The sequence below is a fragment of the Balaenoptera borealis genome, assembly GCF_965194805.1.
Source record: "Balaenoptera borealis genome assembly, chromosome: 13".
NCBI lineage: Eukaryota > Metazoa > Chordata > Mammalia > Artiodactyla > Balaenopteridae > Balaenoptera > Balaenoptera borealis.
Genome location: NC_138870.1, coordinates 61,151,896 through 61,170,135, shown reverse-complemented (window position 1 = coordinate 61,170,135; position 18,240 = coordinate 61,151,896). Strand labels below are relative to the sequence as shown.

Sequence of the window (18,240 nt, the reverse complement as noted above, 5' to 3'; positions counted from 1 at the left end):
TCAAATGAGAAAAAAATTTTTTTCTCTTCTTTAAAAAACAAAAGTTGATGTTTTCAGCACAAAGAGAAATGACTTGCAGAGGGGTTTGGAGGGAAGAGTAAAGGGAAAGCATAAAGAAGAAGTCTATTTTGAAGACCGTGACCCCCAGGAGACCCAAGCGAGCACTCCTACTTTTCTTCTAGTCTTTCAATGTAAATGTCACTTTGAAGCTACTGAGAAGGATCAAAAATACCACAGACCCTTGGGACCAGCCATAAGAAGCTTTTAAAAGGTTCACATTCAATATGTCAGTCATCTGAGAATAAAATATCATCTACCAGTTGAAAACAATTGGATCACCTTCTAATTTACTGACTTCTCAGGAGTAGAATACTATATGTGGATTTTTTATCATAATAGACAATATACAACTCTATGGAAAATCACATATATATGATGTATGTGTATATACATATACACATTTATTTGGTATTCAGTATTTATAAAGAAAGATTCTAAAATAAATATTTAATTTCCAAATGGTCTATCTTTGACACCATAGCCCTCCTGGGCAAATATATTTTGATATTGATGAATCATAGGCAATAGTACCAATGTACCAACTACTGTTGAAATGTATATTAACTAACTTTGAAAAGCATGTGAAAGCTTTTTTCCCTACAGACATTAAATCAAAGATGGACTTAAGACATGAATAGCTGAACAAGTAAAATATTAACCAAAACAATTTTTTCTCTCTCTAATTTTCTATTTTTCCTTCTCTTGAGTAGTAGAGTGTTTATTATTGTTTAGAATAATTAAGCAGTATATCTTTACATTTAAACTGGAAAAAAAATTGAATTCAATAAACTCTGTATCTATTTCAGTTTACCAATGATTTTCTCAACTTCTTTTTGAATAAAACCAAAATAATCTAAGAAGTAAAGGTAATTTTATTGCAATGCCTATTAAATTTAGCAGGCAATTTTTGTTGGAGCACATTAAAATGATACTGAGTCTAATGGCAGAATTCATTTTTACTATTTTAGTCCTGCCCATGATAAAAACAATTGAGAACATTTATCAAAGTTTTGGGCAATACACTTTGAGATATCCTAAGTATTTAGCATAATGAAGTTTAGTTGCACGATTCTCTATTAATAGTAATCTTTATGCCCAGGTATGTGCCCTCATAAAAATGTAGGAAGAATTCCCAGTCTGCAGAATTTATCAGTGCATAAAGTTATTGCTGTGTAAACCTCCTTAGCATCCCAAATTATTTAATAAAAGAACATACACTCATGTTGAATAATTCTCATTATAGCAAGTATGTCCTTACAAGGCTACATTCAGGAAATTAAAGGTTACACCTATCATATAGATACAAATTATAGTGAAAACCTGTGCAATATGCACAAGGGATATGATTTTGCCTGCATCGGCACCAGGTCTGTAAAATAAGGAGTTCTTCATGGTATCATTTTACTATTCATCCTTTTCCTGTATTAAAACTCTTTTATCATAGACTTTTTCAAACTTAAATGATAAAGAATTGTTGAAGAATAGTAACTAGGCAGCATGAGTCTCTTCTTTTCTCTCTTTCGATGGCCATCAACAGCATACTGTAACTTAATCATCCAATAATGTCGTCATTAACAACCAACTTTTATCAAATAACATCAAGCAAAAGGACTACTCAACCTATGAAATCTAACCCCAGCCCTGAGCTGAAGAAGTTGCTTCTGCTGATCTTGACACTTCTGTTTGATGAATGAAACATGATATAAGGCTTATGTTCCTATAGAATAGTCCACATTGCCAATATAGATAAGCATTGATTTGGGGAGACTGAGTCTAGATACAAAGATTACAGAAAACTTCTTGTAATCTATACATAATTGTTAGAAATCTAGGGTGTCAAAATAGATTGCTAGGGTTGGAAATGTTAGGGTATTTAAACATAAAATCAATGCCCCTTTGTAATGGAGCATTTATTATTTTCCAGGTCCATGATACCTACTCACATTTGTATAGCGGTTCATGCATTCCAAAGACCTCAAAAGTTATTTTATCTTCACAAAAATTATGTGTGCTTACCAAGTCAGTATAATCGCCCCCATTTCTCAAATATTAAGGGTGAGTCAAAGAAGTGAAATGCCTTTCTTGGAATCTGAATTTCTTCTTGCCTATCCATTTCCTGACCTTATATCATACTACCTGTTAAGGCTCATATCTATAAAATGGTATACTTGATCAGTTTACTGGGGAACAAAATTTTATAGTAGTTTTTATTCCATGTAGTGTTTTTAATGTAAAAACTTATTATTGCTTTAGCAGAAACTGACTGTAAACACATGCACACACATATATACAACCTAAGATTTTACTAAAAGTTAAGCAGGCTACACAAGTATACTATCCTAAATCAGAACCAGAGCTTCCTTAACAATACAGTGTAATTCTGGGCTTCCTTATTGCTATTCCATCGAAGGTAGACTGTCATAGTAATCTCCCTAGCAAACTGAAATTGTATTTCAGTGCTTGAGCCTTGGTGTCTAAAAATAATTAAAGCACTGTTTTTGAGATTAGACGCAAAAGAGGTCAGCTTCCTGAATTTCTTTACTTCTGACACAAGCCTGACTTCTGGTTTTTCTAATTTAGGCTAAGTTCTAGTGAAGCTCAAGCCTTGTTCTCCTAGGTGAGTTTTTGTGCTTATCACAACAGTATGAGTTACTGCTAACACAGCCATCACTCTTGTTCTTCCTAGTATTTCTTTCACTCTTTTGCTGATGCCATTATGAAAAATAGTGCTGACACAGCCTTAAAGTCCCTTAATATCCTTTCTTACTTATGTGGCTAACTTAGTCCTAAAATTTTGTTTGCAAAGAAGATATTAACGATCCTTGGAGGAGAATTTGTTTAGAGTCTCATCTTATAGGTTTTATAAATTTAGTATATTGAGGTACTGTACAACCTAAATTGAAAAAACTACTAAAACAGCAAAAGCAGCCAATGATCAGACAGTATTTGTAATCTTTAAAATCCGAACATAAAGAGACATAATAATAAAACCTGTTTTCACTATTGCCTAATTAATTGTGATGGGCCTTATTCTTTCATTTCTTAGTTTAATCCACCGTTAATTCCTATTTTTGATGATAACATATGGATTAATATCCTACCAGCCCAAGATTTTTATACTTCCAGTGTATGGTAGGTATTCTGTTAAGGACAAAGTCTCAGATGTGTTATTTACACTCTATATTCATTTTCAATATTTCTTATAAAAATGTTCTCCATTTATAACTTAACTGATAAAGATAATGAAGGAATATACAAAATTATTCAAAGACAAAATCCAGTATGAGGACATTGAACCTTGGGATTCACTGCCATGCTAAAACCATCAAAAGCTGTCAGTTTTCACCTCTAGTATAATTCTGTTGATTCCTTTTTAACCTAAGATGTATTTTTATAATGATGAATAGAAAGGATTTTGTCATAGATAACTGAATGAGCTGAAAAAAATGAAAAAGCTTACCTATATGAGTAACATGCCATTTGTAATACTAAGATCTTTTAATATTGAAACATAATAGAATTATAAATCAGTAATAATCCACAGCATAGTGAAAATTAAATGATAATTTTAAACAAATTTGGTTGAAAGTCAACTAAAAACCAAAATATATTTTTATGAATATTTCAATATCCTTAAACGTTTCAGTTTTCAAATTTCATATTTGTTTAAAAATTAATTAATATTGATGGTATTGATGATTTTTCTTCAAAGTTCCTTAAAGGCATTTTTAATTAATTTTAATGCCATAATAAAACAGTTCAAATAAGATTTTTTAAATTGTATAATATATACATGCATACCTAGATACGTAAGGCTAAGTAAAATTAACTCACACCTTTGTGCAAATGAACCATGTTGCCTTTATAAAATATAAGCAAAACTGGATAATTCAAACATATCAATATGATATTACAATTGTAACATTTCTTCTGAGATATGTAAGATCACCTTTCTTACTCAGCAGGAGTTGGCTGAATTTATGGTAGAGAAGTTATATCATGACTTACAGACATCTTTATATTTTACCTTGGTTTAAATACTATTCAGATCATACTTGTAATCATGACAGATAACTAGATAATCACATAATAATTTAAACATCAAAAAAGAGTGGTGTGAAATAAATATATATAATCATTCATGCTATGTCACAGGTGAAAGCTTTTGAGCTTCTGGAAGTTGACAAATGTCAGTACTTTGCAACTTTTACATAGTGCCACTTAAAATAAATTTAAAATTCAAGTTCCCAAACAACATATACCCTGGGTTCTACTCCATAATAACATAGTCACTTACTGATTAATGGAAGCTTATACCAAATGAAAAACTTACATTAAATGACATATAGAAATCATACCCTCCCTCCACTTTTTCTTCTAGGATGTTCTAGAACATCACTGCTTAAGGTACAACAAATTCTACTTCAGGTCAGATGTACAGGTATGGGTATAATGTGTACAACTCTTTATAGTAACCTCTTATTAAATCATTTAATCCTAAAGTAAAAACAGCAATAATGCATCAAAAATTTTAGCTAATTTTTGAGTTCATCACATTGAAGAAATATTAAGTTCTCATTTTTCTATATATTGAAACATCCTATACACTTAAAATATAATTTATTGATTACTATTATCTTCTCTATTTTAAGGGATAATTTATCTTTGTTATCAAATACTGCAATCTAAAATATCTCTAGTTAGAAAACTTGTACCATTTTGAAATCAGCGTATAACCAATCAGATTCTATTTAGTTCTAATAAACAACAAAATCTTTTGGAATACTACTGTTTACATTTTGGGTTACTTTTCCTTTATTGGATAGCTAATTTTTTTTTTTCATGCATCAGTTGGTATTTTCAGTCACGTCTGATGATAAGATAAGCCCAATGTAACACAGGATCAACCTTCCACTTAGAGTTCCAAACAATTAAAAAGTGCACTTACCATGTTCCAGCCGGGGTAGAGGTAGTCTGTACCAACAAACTCAAAGTAGTGAGCAAATCCCTCCTTCAGCCACACGTCTTCCCACCACACAGGAGTCACGAGGTCACCAAACCACTGCCGTGACAAATGAATGGGCATCAGATAAAATCGCATCTATCCCAGAATTATTTTATCTAAAATTAAATGTTTTAAACTATGATTATCACAACTGGAATTCATTCCCCAATTGATTTTGTGATCTTAAAATACGTTGTGGCAACACCATTGATTTATTTGACTACTTGGATGACACTAATTTTCTATAAATGCATTCAGGGAAGAACAAAGATAAAATGTTCAAGGAACACAACAAGAAAATTTAACCTGGAGAAGAAAGGGCTCAGGGTAAAAAAACTGACAACAGCTGTCTTCAAATATTTGAAGACCTAGTATATAGAAGAAGAAAAGGCTTGGGTCTTATGGCCCTACAGGGGACAAATCAGTACTAATGGATGGAAATTAGGGTTGTAGATTGGTAGACATTGCTAAAAATGCAGGAGACCCTCTAACAGACTGAAATGGATGAAGATGGAAAATACTACCTCGAGAAGTGGTGAGCTCATCACAGGAAGTACTGAAGCAGCGCCTTCCAGTGGCAGAGGCAATTCACAGACGACATCGGCTGATTGAAGGAACTAATAAGGGCTTTAAGATGCTCGTGCACACCTGACTCTCCATGATTCTATGATAATGAGGGTTGGACCAAAAAAGTCTCTAAGATCCCTTCAGGAAAATAATGTTGTAATTTATAATTGGTGTTTTGATTAGATCAGGATACATAACTCTGAAATCCTTGCTGAGTTCACCAAAGCTTAAAGGAATTCTTTTTTCATTAAAAAACAAAACAACAACAACAAAAAAACATTATATGCGGGAACTATCCTCCAGACTTGGGATTTAATGATGAAAACTCAGACAATGTCCCTTCTCAGGCAGCTGACACTTTATTGTGGAGGAAGGGACAATGAGGTGAGATAGAAAATAAAAAATAAGCAAATGAACAATACAATTTCAGATCTTATTAAAGTGCGATAGGAATGGGGGACGGGTCACTTTAGACTGTAAAAACAAAAAGATTCTCTCTAAGCAGATGACATTTGAGCTCAGACTTTAATGATAAGGAGCCATGAGAAAGCCTTAGGCAAGAGGACTATAGGCATTTGTAAGTAACCCTTAGTGTGAAGACTCTAAGTGGGAGTGAGTTATTTAAGAAGCAGAAGGAAAAGGCAGTCAGACAAGTATCAGATCATAGCTTTACAGCTTTAGGAGCTAGAGGAAAGAGCTTGGCGGCTGAGCATTTCAATATTAATAAAGTATCACTTACTCAAGAGGATCTCTAATAGAAATACAAATAAGAGATAACTCTGAATATGCTGATGGCCACAAAACAAATGATATTTAAAACATTTTCTGTTCTTGATCAGAAAGTAATGTTTCTTCTCCCTTAAATTGAAAGCCTGTCTTAAGAATTGTGACAATAAATAGGTGAGGAGAAACGGTAATGTAGAAAATAATTTGGCAATGATAGTGGAAATTATTATGTGTTTCTCCCAGCTTCTGGCTCATTTCCTCATAGTAAGTAGCCGAGCACTACTAAGCTAGAACAAGAAAGTAACTGAGAATCTGGAACAAATGAAATCCAGTTCTAGAAACAATTATCAGTGTGTTCTTATTTCAACAGAACTCTACATGTAACTCGTTTCTAGGAACGTTCAAAAAGGACATTGATTTGCGTCAAAGAATTGTATGTTTAGCTGGAAACCATTTTTAGCACAATAGAGGAGCCCTGGTTATCTCTGCAATGGATCCCCTTAAGTCTCTGCAGCAAGGAACACATGCCCAAGCTGACCAGCATGACAGGTACAAACATCTACAGGTTCACTGCAAAAGGCTGACATATAGGTAAGTGGTCATATGGCCTAGAACAATTTAGCATGAAGTCCCTATTCATGTATTATCATTTAGCTGTTCAGCCTCTTTTACTGACAACGTTTTCCACCTCACTCTTTCTTAAGGTTTCCAAGCTTTTTAAAAAGATTTTGGGTTGGTAACAAATTGAAGTTGTACAGTATCACACTGAGACTTCTGGTGTTTCCACTTAAAAACTATCCATAGTTTCTGGTAATCAGGACAAGGATTGCTTTTTATTAGCACGAACGTTTATTTTCAGTTATTTTTTTCACTAGAATCGAGATTCTAATAAGCATTGTGAAATCTCTGTAATATCTTCTGCTCATTGTAAGAAAGTGCATAAAATCAAAATGAAATTAATTTTATCTTAGCTTCACGATAAAGCTGGCTAATTTACATACGAATTTCTCAACATGCCAAGACAAAAAAATATCAATCATTTGAGAACAAAGAGGCTGTCGCGGAGTTAGTGAAAGACTTCCTAAGTGTCTGTGTGATGGGAGAAGGGGAATAACAAATTGATTTCAGCAAAAGCAAATTTTGACATGTACACAAAACTCAGCTGCATCTTTCAGCAATGCAATAAATCATTGCCATCACTGCACTCCCCATATATACACACCAATAATCACAGGAAAATAGAGCAAGGTTGACAAAGAATAGTGAGTGGATAGGGTCTCCAAAGAGGCTGCTGGGTAGCAGTGCCATCTCACTCCTCCACTAAACTGAATGACAGTTACTTATTCAAGATGATCCGTGTGTTTGCTTTCATTTGTGCTGTCATTTGAGAAGGACAACCTATCTTCCAAAAAGAACTACACGGTGCTCTATACCATTAAAACTTAATTGGGAGGAGAATAACTTAGCTCCTAATCTAAGTATCTGAAATCATTCTACGTTCTCGATAGTTTGCAATTATACTTACACCTGATCCTTTTTCTCATACCTGGTGACATATCTCATGAACAATGACCATGGTGACATCCAGCAAATAAGAAATAGATGAAACACTGGGATCCAGCAGTATTCTTTGTTCCACAAAAATACTTAGTCCCCAGTTCTCCATAGCAGCATACGGGTGCTTAGGCACAGCTAAAAGATCTAGAAATAGAATAAAACAATTCCAAAGGCTTTAACAAACATGTCAGATTCTAAATTCATATCCGACAAAAGTCCAGAAATCCTAATTAGAAGAAATACTTGCTCTTTCTCAGTAATTTTTTTTTCTAAATTAAACTACCTGCCATTTCTACGTGACAGCAGAAATATAGGCTATCACTGTCAATGCTGGCCATATCCATCCATCACAGTTCATTTTCAGACCCAGTGCGGTAGGAGGTTGGAAGTATCAGCACCAGTATTGATGGGCCTATCCTAATAAGTTGCAGAAAGTCAAGGAAACCAAATGCAGCGGGAATCTACAGAGTCAAAAGGCATTGTGCCTTCTAATGAAAATATATTCAGCTCAGTGCAGTAAATGCTGTACTCTTGCTTTTACCTCAATATTGTTCAAAAGAAAACGTCTCACATCAGTTTAAAAATCTGACATGTCATATTTCTAATTGCTTAATTCTAATGTATTTTTTGAGTTCTGTTAAAAATAAAATATTACATGTAAATATAGCTCAGATAGAGAAAACTAAAAAAGTAGATGTAGTGTCAAAAGGACTATTGAGGGAACCTGCAGACTCTAGTTCTGGTCCTGTCTCCACCATTAATTAAATATATGACATCAGTAAATCACTTTAATTTCTCAAGACCACAATTCTCTCACCTATAAAATAAGGTTATTGGACATCATGATCTCTAAAATCCCTTCCAGCTCCGAAAATCTATGATTAGATGATTCTAAGATTTGTGCTTATTTTAAAAGGTTGTAGAGGTATTATCAACGTTTGCTTAAGGTGACACAGTAAGTACATGCTTTGATGCACTCCCTCTGCTCAAACACATAGCAATGATAAGTAAAATATTAAAAGGAAAAACTGCAAATCATCTCCAGGCTTGAAAATAAACCTCTATAAACCTCTCCATGGACCAGAAATGGTACATAAATGCAAAGCAGTGATTACATGTGAAGCCACGGGCAGTGGCATTTGGGAACTGGATCCAGCAGGGTCCACCAGAGCCAAAGGCATCTAAGCCAAGCTGACAACTTGTTGCCAGGGGCTGAGGTAGGGCATGCACGTGCAGAAGGACTGAATATAGCTGGTGCTCAATGCTGCTTGGGAAAGCTAGAAGGCGGCAATGTAAGGATTCGAACCCAGGCAACCTGGCTCCACTTCCCCATGTAAACCCTGGACTAACTCCCTAGGATGCTAATAAAATAATGGTACAAAAATGTTTCCTGCAGTATTCTTCGTAAGAGTGAAAAGAGAAAACTACAAGCCTTCCACCAAGATAATTGACAAAGAAACTGTGAAATAATTCTAAAAAGGAATACCATACAACCACTGAAATAGTCTTACCACTAGATTCTAACACTACATGTATCAACACGGATAATCTGAAAAACATAATGTTGAGGGAACAAATAAGGTGTAGAATGACCCTTACCATATACTACTTAAAAGCAAGCAGAATAGTACCATAGATTGCAAATGGATACTCACACATTCACACATATACTCAGACAAATAGTCATGGTAAAATGCACACACAATCACACACATATAGGAATGATAAACACCAGATTCAGAATTATGATTGCTTCAGAAAAGAAAGAAGGAAGAAGGAATGAGGGACAGTCTCTTAGGTTCCTGGAGCCAATTTCAACATGTGTGCATGTGGGGTGGGGACGTGGGAGGGTTTGTCCCACACCATCTATAAGTAATTCTTGGATTCCAACAGAGTGACCCAGTATTCAACTCAATTCCAATACCATCTACCCAAAGAATCAGATTCCACAGGTTAAGGGTTCAGTCCTACAACACTGCACTCTCCATCCCTACTTCAAAAGCCAGTCCCAAGCCCAGGTTGTTACCTGTGCTTCTGACCTATGGACTAAAGATAAGTCAAGTATGGCCCCTGTATCCACTACATGGAAACATGACAGCTTAACAGAAAAAATAAATAAAGAATAAAAAGTCTTGTGAAAGAGAGAGAAAACAGATTTAGTTGGAGAAGTTCTTGAAAGAGATAGTATCTGGGTTGGACTTCCAAAGATAAATAGGATTTCGACAGGCAGACAGAGGTACTATATGCATTCATTTATACAAGTATGTATTTATTGAGCATCTCTTTTGCTCAATACAAGCATTGTTTTTTCTGTCATCCAAGCTCCTTGCTCCCTGCTCTCATGGCACTTATATTTATTTGTGGGTGTGTGTAGGAAGAGGAGGTTAATTAACAAGTAATAAATGAATGAAAGAAATTTAGTAAATGATAAATGCTACCAAAAAATAATAGAGTAAGACAGTGATTGACTGGTAGGGTGAAATGGGTGGAGTGTGGTAAAAGCAGGCATCTCTAAGGTAATCACATCTCACCTGAGATGTGAATAATGGTTGAAGCTAGCTGTCTGAAGATCTGTGGAAGTACTGATATATTGTTCTAAGAAGAGGGGGCAAAAAATGCACAGGCCCTAGGGAGGAAATGAGACTAGCATATTGGACAGAATGAAGGTTGGTGTGGCTGAAGCATATAAAGGAGAATAATATAGACGTGAGAATTATACAAAGTGCAAGTACATAACAAATAGACATACTTCTGCTTAAGATTTTACCTTGAGACCTTCCTTAAATATGAATAAACTAGGCAATAGAACAACATTGCGCCAACTCTGCCTGCCACCAGCAGATGGCAATAGCAGTAGCAGGTCTGGGGCCATTTACTTGTAGCAACACGGGGACTTATGAACAAGCCTGTTGCAAAACAGAGGCACTTCTGTTTGCTGGAGTTCTCCAAGAGCCGAGAGTAGTCAGGTCCCCAAGACTAAGTCAACAAATCAGGCCTCACACTGGGATATGGAGTGGCTCAAACGGCACGGAGAGAAAATTCCAGGCATGGGCCAGAGGCGAGTCTAAGAGTTTGGAATAAAGAAGGTACAGCCAGGGGCAGTCATCAGACAGCAAAAACCTGACTAGCAGCCTAAGCAGGTGTGGTGAGGGGGCAGCTGAAGGTTGGTGCCAACGATCTCAGGCAATGGTGACCTAAGTAGGCAGCTGGTGACAGGTTGGTTCCCAGAGGTCTAAGGGCAGAGAAGTCAGACCTGAGTAACAAAGCTGTACTTCAACCAGACAAAGACTCTTGAGCAAATGGAGTCAGATTCAGATAAAGTGATTGAGAACAGAGTAAAACACAGAGGGATCAAGCACAGGAGGCAGCTTCTCAGATGCTCACAGGCTTTACCATAGATACAGGGAACCATGTCTATGGCTGGCAGAAGGGAAAAAAAGAAAATTTTAAAAATTAGATTACGCTACTACAGACATAATAACCTTCTATCAAAGTACTGAAGAAACTTGGATTTTGTTCTAACAACTACTGAGGGATAATTTAACTGTGTCTCTCTGCTCTATACTTTTATCTCATGAACAGTTCTATATTTTAAGAACACCTTCAGGAAGCATATATCCACATAAAGACTTGTACACAAATGTTCATAACAGTTTACTTCCAATACGCCCAAACTGGAAATAATTCCAATGTCCATCAATAGATGAATGGATAATGTGTGGTATATCCATACAATAAAATGCTGTTCAGCAATAAAAAGAAATGAGCTATCAATACGTGCAACAACATGAATGAGCCCCAGAATAGTTATACTGAGTAAAAAGGAAGAAAAAATACATATGTTGTATTATTCATGTCACTTACATAAAATCTTAGAAAATGCAAATTAATCTATAATGTCAAAAAGCAGATCAGTAGTCACCTGGGGACACAGATAGGAGGGATTAAAAATAGCAACAGGAAAGAATGTCTCTATGTGTATAACTGAGTCACTTTGCTGTACAGCAGAGATTGGCACAGCATGGTAAATCATCTATACTTTTAATTTATTTATTAAAAAATAAATTAAAAAAATAGCAACAGGAAACTTTTGGGGGTGATGGATAGGCTCATTATGGTGATGATTTCATGGGTGTATACATATCTTAAAACATCAAATTTTACACTTCACACATGTGCAGCATACTGCATGTCACTATACCTCAGTGAAGCTGTTACTATCTTCAGTAACTGAAATGTTCTTTTGCTTAACTTTGAAGATAATAAGATTTATTTACAATGAATTAAATTGTTTCAATTTTTGCCAAATAATTTGTCATGAGGCTATATGCATTAACCTGTGCAACCACAACTCTTTAATATGCCTTGAAAAGAGAAGTAAGAAAACTCAAATGTTTCAGAGTCAAATTTACTTGGAAATTTAAAGAAAATCCTGGATAAAATTATGCATAGGAGTCTGCTCCCAATTAATTACGCTAGTCCTAAAACTATAGGCAGATAACAAATATTCATATAATACTAGTGAATGTGATTACATAAATCACCATAAAAATCTGACTTTCTCTACTTGTTCCCTTCAGTGCACTAGAATTTACTTTCTATCTTTAACACTATGTTGAAACAGCTCTCACTAACTAAGAGCACAAAATCTCATGGAGACCTCTGAATTCTTACTTTTTTGATACTGCCGAGATTTATCACACTACTAATTAGGGTCTGTCATAGAAAGATATCCGTGTTTCTCCTCCACTTCTCAGATTAGCCTTTCTTCTTGTTGTTTTTATTCTTGTTTGTTTGTTTTATTTTCTTGTCATCTTCTGATTTTTGAAAACCAGAGTTCTAGGATTTCCATCTGTGTGTGTGTGTGTGTATGTGTTTTAACTCATTCTACTAGTTTTCTTTGAGTGTTCTCACCCACTCCAATGTCATCTGTCACCACCCACATGCCCAGATAGCTCTCTTTGAGCTCCAGAGGAAAATACCTAAGCATCTTAGTAGTAGACTGTTAATTGATAGTCCCCCCTCCACAGCCACTAATGTACTATTCCTTCTAGAATAATCCTCTCCCCTGTAATCTGGCTTAAACCTTAAGAAAGCTTTGCAGCTTCCTCTTTTGGACTCTGGGGAAGGTCAGTCACCAAGAAAAATGTCCCACTACCCTAACAACACCATGCTAAAAGGAACCCTGAAACCACGTGGAAATGTTCAAAGAATCATCAAGCAGGGCCTCATAATACATACAAACTGAAATCCAGTTTCCAGCATTAGGGGCAATGTTCTGATGTATAACTTCATAAACTAGAAATAGACTTTAATGTATTCTACATTATTAAATAAACACTAGCAAAAAAACCATGTGCAATATCAGGCCTCTCCTCCCTGCCACAGTCAGATTCTGAGCTCACAGATCAGCAGAGTTTGTTGTCCAGAATCATTTCCCCTCCGATGACAAGTCATGCTGAATATAGCTTACAACTAGTTTTGCCTGATGTCACAAACCAAACAGATACGTAACCATTACCAAGTTCCATCCAAGAAAGAACATGAAATTCTGCAGTTCTGGTCATCAGTTCCATGGTTTCACTGTTTGCCGTGTGAAGTGCTCTTCTGCTCCTTTAAACTTCTCTGCTAAGTATCACTCAGAGGCACTCCTTCCAGATTGACAGACACTTTCTGAACTTTGCCCTGGCTCTTCCACCCCAGATCTATCCTGCTCTCAAATCCCCAGACTTATGCACTAACTCTTCCTTCTGTTTCCTTCACCCTTTAAATTTCAGCCTCAATACTATCTTCCATGCTGTGTCCTAGCAGCACCTCAATCACAATCCAAGTTACCTTCCCAGCACTGCAACCCTGCCCTTCTTGGCAGAGGGCAGTAGACACAGCAGTTAAAAGTTGGAGCTTTAGAGTCCACACTGTTTGGGATCCAAACCCAGGTCTAACATTTACTGGTTACGGAAATTCAAACAAATTGTTCAATCTCTCTCAGCTTCCATCCCCTCATTGATAACGCGGGGATAACTTCCTTGCAGCTTGTTGTGAAGATTCAATGAGATGGTCCGTTTAAAGCACTTAGTTCTAAGCACAAAACATGATAAATCAATGCCATCGCTATTTGGGATCTTTCCAGTTCATCCTCACCTTGGGGAATCAGATTCATGACAGGCCTTAGCTTGAGAGAGGAGGAATCTTGTCTTCTAACAAAGATGAAATGTTGGCTAACGTGTTATACTAGGCATTCTGATTTCTGAATTGAAAATGTTGCTTATGATGTACAGCAATACAGGACCTACGTAAGAACAAACTTTAAAAAAAAATGTCATAAGACAGTCCCATTTTATTATTCAGGGACCCTAAATAAGTTTTAAAGGTATAGCAGGTTAAAAAAAAAAAGTTGTGTTTTGATGATGCCATGACTGGCACTTGAAGATACTATTTACATAAGCATTCATGCTTAAGTATTAAAAAATAAAACTCCTTGCTCTGACAATTACCACATGTGACTAGAATAAATATAAATTGCATTTGAAATAGTAATATTGACAAGATAAAATTCATAGAAGTCATCTATTACTGGTATTTATAAAATGAGAACCAACGTTTTCCTTTCAAGTGCATATTCTGAAGTTGTTTTTACTCACAAACAGATTAGGTACTGAATGGCGGTTTTTAAGTTCATTTGACAAAGAGGAGCTGAATCTTTGCTATCCTTGGATACATTTCCACCAAATTTAAGACCTATATGGGAAAAGAATCTAAAAAGGAGTGGATATATGTATATGTATAACTGATTCACTTTGCTGTACACCTGAAACTAACACAACATTGTAAATCAACTATACTCCAATAAAAATTTTAAAAAAAGAGTGAATCGGTCCTTCAAAGCTTTAAAACAGAACACACTTTCTCCTGATGGACTTTCTATTTGGGCATATTTCCATCAAAAAAGATTAGTTTCAGCTACATACTTTAGCCTGTAACAGAATTTTCATCAGTACCACTTGTATTCACAAGCTTAGCATTTAAGTTCTCAAACTCCTAGCATTCTCCTGAATTAGCATTAGGCCATAATATGCACTCAATGTTTTTGCTGATGCTCCTGCACACACTCAAAAGACTTTTTTTTTTTTCATTTCTGCAATCACTTTTCCTCGACACTTCCTGATTACTGTCAATTGCAAAGGAGGAACACTTTTCATGGTTTGTCTAATTCCTTTTTTCCCTGAAAAAGAATTTTTATGCCAAAGGACTTATCCCATATGCACAAGGAATGTTTGTCATTTTCTCACCCATTTAATTTTTAAAACTAGCTCTACTTTGATTGCCATCATCACATTTTGCATCTTCTCTCAAGCACTTTCAAAACTTACGGTCTTCACTTTAATGGACATGATTAGGCATAAACATCAAAAACATACTAAATGATTCCTATCGCCATCATTTGGTGACAGGCCAACTTGACTAATGCTTGTTATATAACAAAGATTTGGTGTTATCTAAGAGAATGTAGGTTGTAAGTAAGGTTCCTTTCTATGAAGGTTTCGTTTACTATATTTTTTCATTTATTCCTAAAATACTTATTCATTACCTAACATAGGCCAGACTGATCTGAACACTGGATAAGACACAGTCCCATTAAACCCTCATGGAGTTTAAAAACCAATGGGGAATACAAACAAGTTTAAAAGTATACATATTATAGACACACATGAAGGAAACCGTAGGGTAGTACATGCGCTAACCTGAGTACATGGTATGATGGAAGCAGCACAGAGCAGAGACTAAGAACATGGGCTGTGAGGTCAGGTAGCCCAGGTTCAAAACTCCATCCTGCTACTTAGCAGGCTTGTTACTTATTATTTCTGCCCCTCATTTTCCTTACCTGTAGAAAGAAGATGATTATAATTGCTACTATTTCACAGCGTTACTGCGAGGGCTATTGTTGGAACACAACTCTCAAGTATCTTTCACATTTCTGTATGTCTTAAGAGCACAGATACTGACTGGTTTTTGTTCCAGACTATCTTTTTAAGGATATTTGTATAGAAAAAACAGAGATAGTGTCCTCTCAAAAGCAAAGGACAGGAGTACATACCATAATTTATAAAATAACTAGATTCCTCAGGGTCAGAGTTCCTCACCTATTATATAATCCATTGCATATTCAGGTATCACCTGGACCTCTTTGCATTGCTCTTGGGAATTGGGGCTCAGGGAACTGGCTCAAAAAATGTTGATACTCTGGCTACTGCTATAGCTAAAGGAATGAAGTTTTATTGTCTCTAATCCCAGAGTTTCATGTCTTCCACCAAGTTTCAAGAAACAATGACAGGCTGACTTGTCAAGCTTGCAAATAGGGTAAGATAAAATCTCAGACTCTTCTCAGTTCTTGACAACTATGTGAGTGAGATGCTTGGAACAATACCTAGTTCTCAATAGCTGTTAGCTATTGTAGACAAAAAGCCCCTCCAAAGATGTCCATGCCCTCATTCCCAGAACCTGTGGACATATTAGATTACTTGGCAAAGGGGAATTAAGGTCACAAATGGAATTAAGGTTGCTAATCAGCTGACCTTAAAATGGGAGAGTATCCTGGATTATCCAGGTGGACTCAGTATAATCACAAGGGTCCTGAAAAGCAGGAGGCAGAAGAGTCGGTGTCTGAGTGAGGAAATGAGAGAAAGACCCTGGAGGCCATTGCTGGCCTTGAAGATGGAAGGGTGTTACAAGCCAAGGAACATGGGGCTTCTAGAAATTAGAAACAGCAAGAAAATTTAGAGATTCTCCCCTAAAGAAAAGACTTTAGTGAGAGCAGTGTCAACCTGCCAACCTACAGAACTGTAAGATAATAAATTCATGTGGTTTTAAGCCACTATGAATGTGGTAATTTATTACAGCATCAATAAGAAACTAATAGAGTATTATCATCATCATCATCATCATCATTACCTTTATCACTTTTACTATATTGATAAATATGCTATATTACTATAATATTACTGTATTATATTACTATAATATATTACTACAACAATGTTACTATATTACTGTCATTATTACCATATAAAAGAGGTCCCAAATCTTAACCTAAGAACTGGGAAAGGCTTCCTGGAGAAAGTCAGTTGTGAGATTTATTCAGTTAGCTGGAGGGAAAGTATATTTCAGGCTAAGGGTTTCTGCAAACAAGTGAGAGAGAACATGGGACTTTCAGTAAACAAAAACTGGATCAATATGGCTGAAGCATATAGTGACAAATCCTGTATGGGACATGCTGAGTTTGAGCTGCCTCTGGAACATCCAAATAGAGATATCCAGTAAGAGGCTGAATATAGAGGTCTGATGTGTTGGGGAGAGGTTTGGGCTGGGGGAACAGATTTAAGAAGTCATCAGCATGTATATAGTAGACTATGACCCATGCTGAGCATAGAGAAAGACTAAGATATCTGAGGAGCACTGAGATTTAAGAAACAGGCAGAAGAAGGGGGCAAATGAAGCAGGCCCACAAAGGATACTAACAGGCACTGTCAATAAGAGGTGGGGGGAAGCCAGAAATGTGACATCACATCATTCTACAGTAGTGAGGCAAGAGTCGACAGTGTCTATGAATATCTTAGGTTTATTTATAAAACACAGATATTATACACTGAAGTAGTTAAATATTAATTAATGCAGTTGACAGTGTCTATGAATATCTTAGGTTTATTTATAAAACACAGATATTATACACTGAAGTAGTTAAATATTAATGCTTTCAAAGAATACTAACTTACCATTCAATATCATTTTCAACAGATTTTCAAAATGAATTATAGAACTTCTTACATAGATACAACACAAAGTCTAATTATATGTGTTAGCATAATCACCCAAAGGGGGGAAAAAACCAATACTCTGTTAGGGGCTTTCATTAATCAGCTATTTAATGAGTGTTAGTTGCTGGACTGGGCCCATCCCACAGCGTGGAACTCAGGAGTCTTTTTTGCTTCAAAAGTCTGAGGTAGCTGGGAATCATTTTAGAGGTTTGGATAGCTCTTTGACACTCTTTAATTGACAGATACACATTTCCAGCAGAAGAGAGTATAAAAATAGTACTGTTTATAAATGAGCATTCTTAACTCTTGAAACTTGGAGTTGTCAGTAAAATATATTTCCAAATTCATACGCACTTCAGACAGTCTGAGTACAGAGTGGTTGCTCCTAAAAGAAATTTATGTAAGTTTGGTAAAGCGGAAACAAAGATTCATTGTGCCTTAAGGCCAGTTCCTCTTAGTATAAACTGTACTAGTAATAGACACACCATTCAATAAAAAAATGCAAATATATCA

At 35.8% G+C, this 18,240-nt stretch overlaps 1 protein-coding gene across 1 annotated transcript in view; it reads right to left on the bottom strand.

The window, feature by feature from the left end:
* The window catches only part of TRHDE (thyrotropin releasing hormone degrading enzyme), a 416,748-nt gene that overhangs the window by 195,300 nt on the left and 203,208 nt on the right, over positions 1-18,240 (bottom strand). The window contains exons 4-5 of the mRNA XM_082351569.1: positions 7,905-8,059; positions 5,009-5,122 (exon numbers count right to left, since the gene is read on the bottom strand). Coding sequence (XP_082207695.1) covers positions 5,009-5,122; positions 7,905-8,059 — 269 coding nt within the window. The remainder of the gene's footprint in view (positions 1-5,008; positions 5,123-7,904; positions 8,060-18,240) is intronic.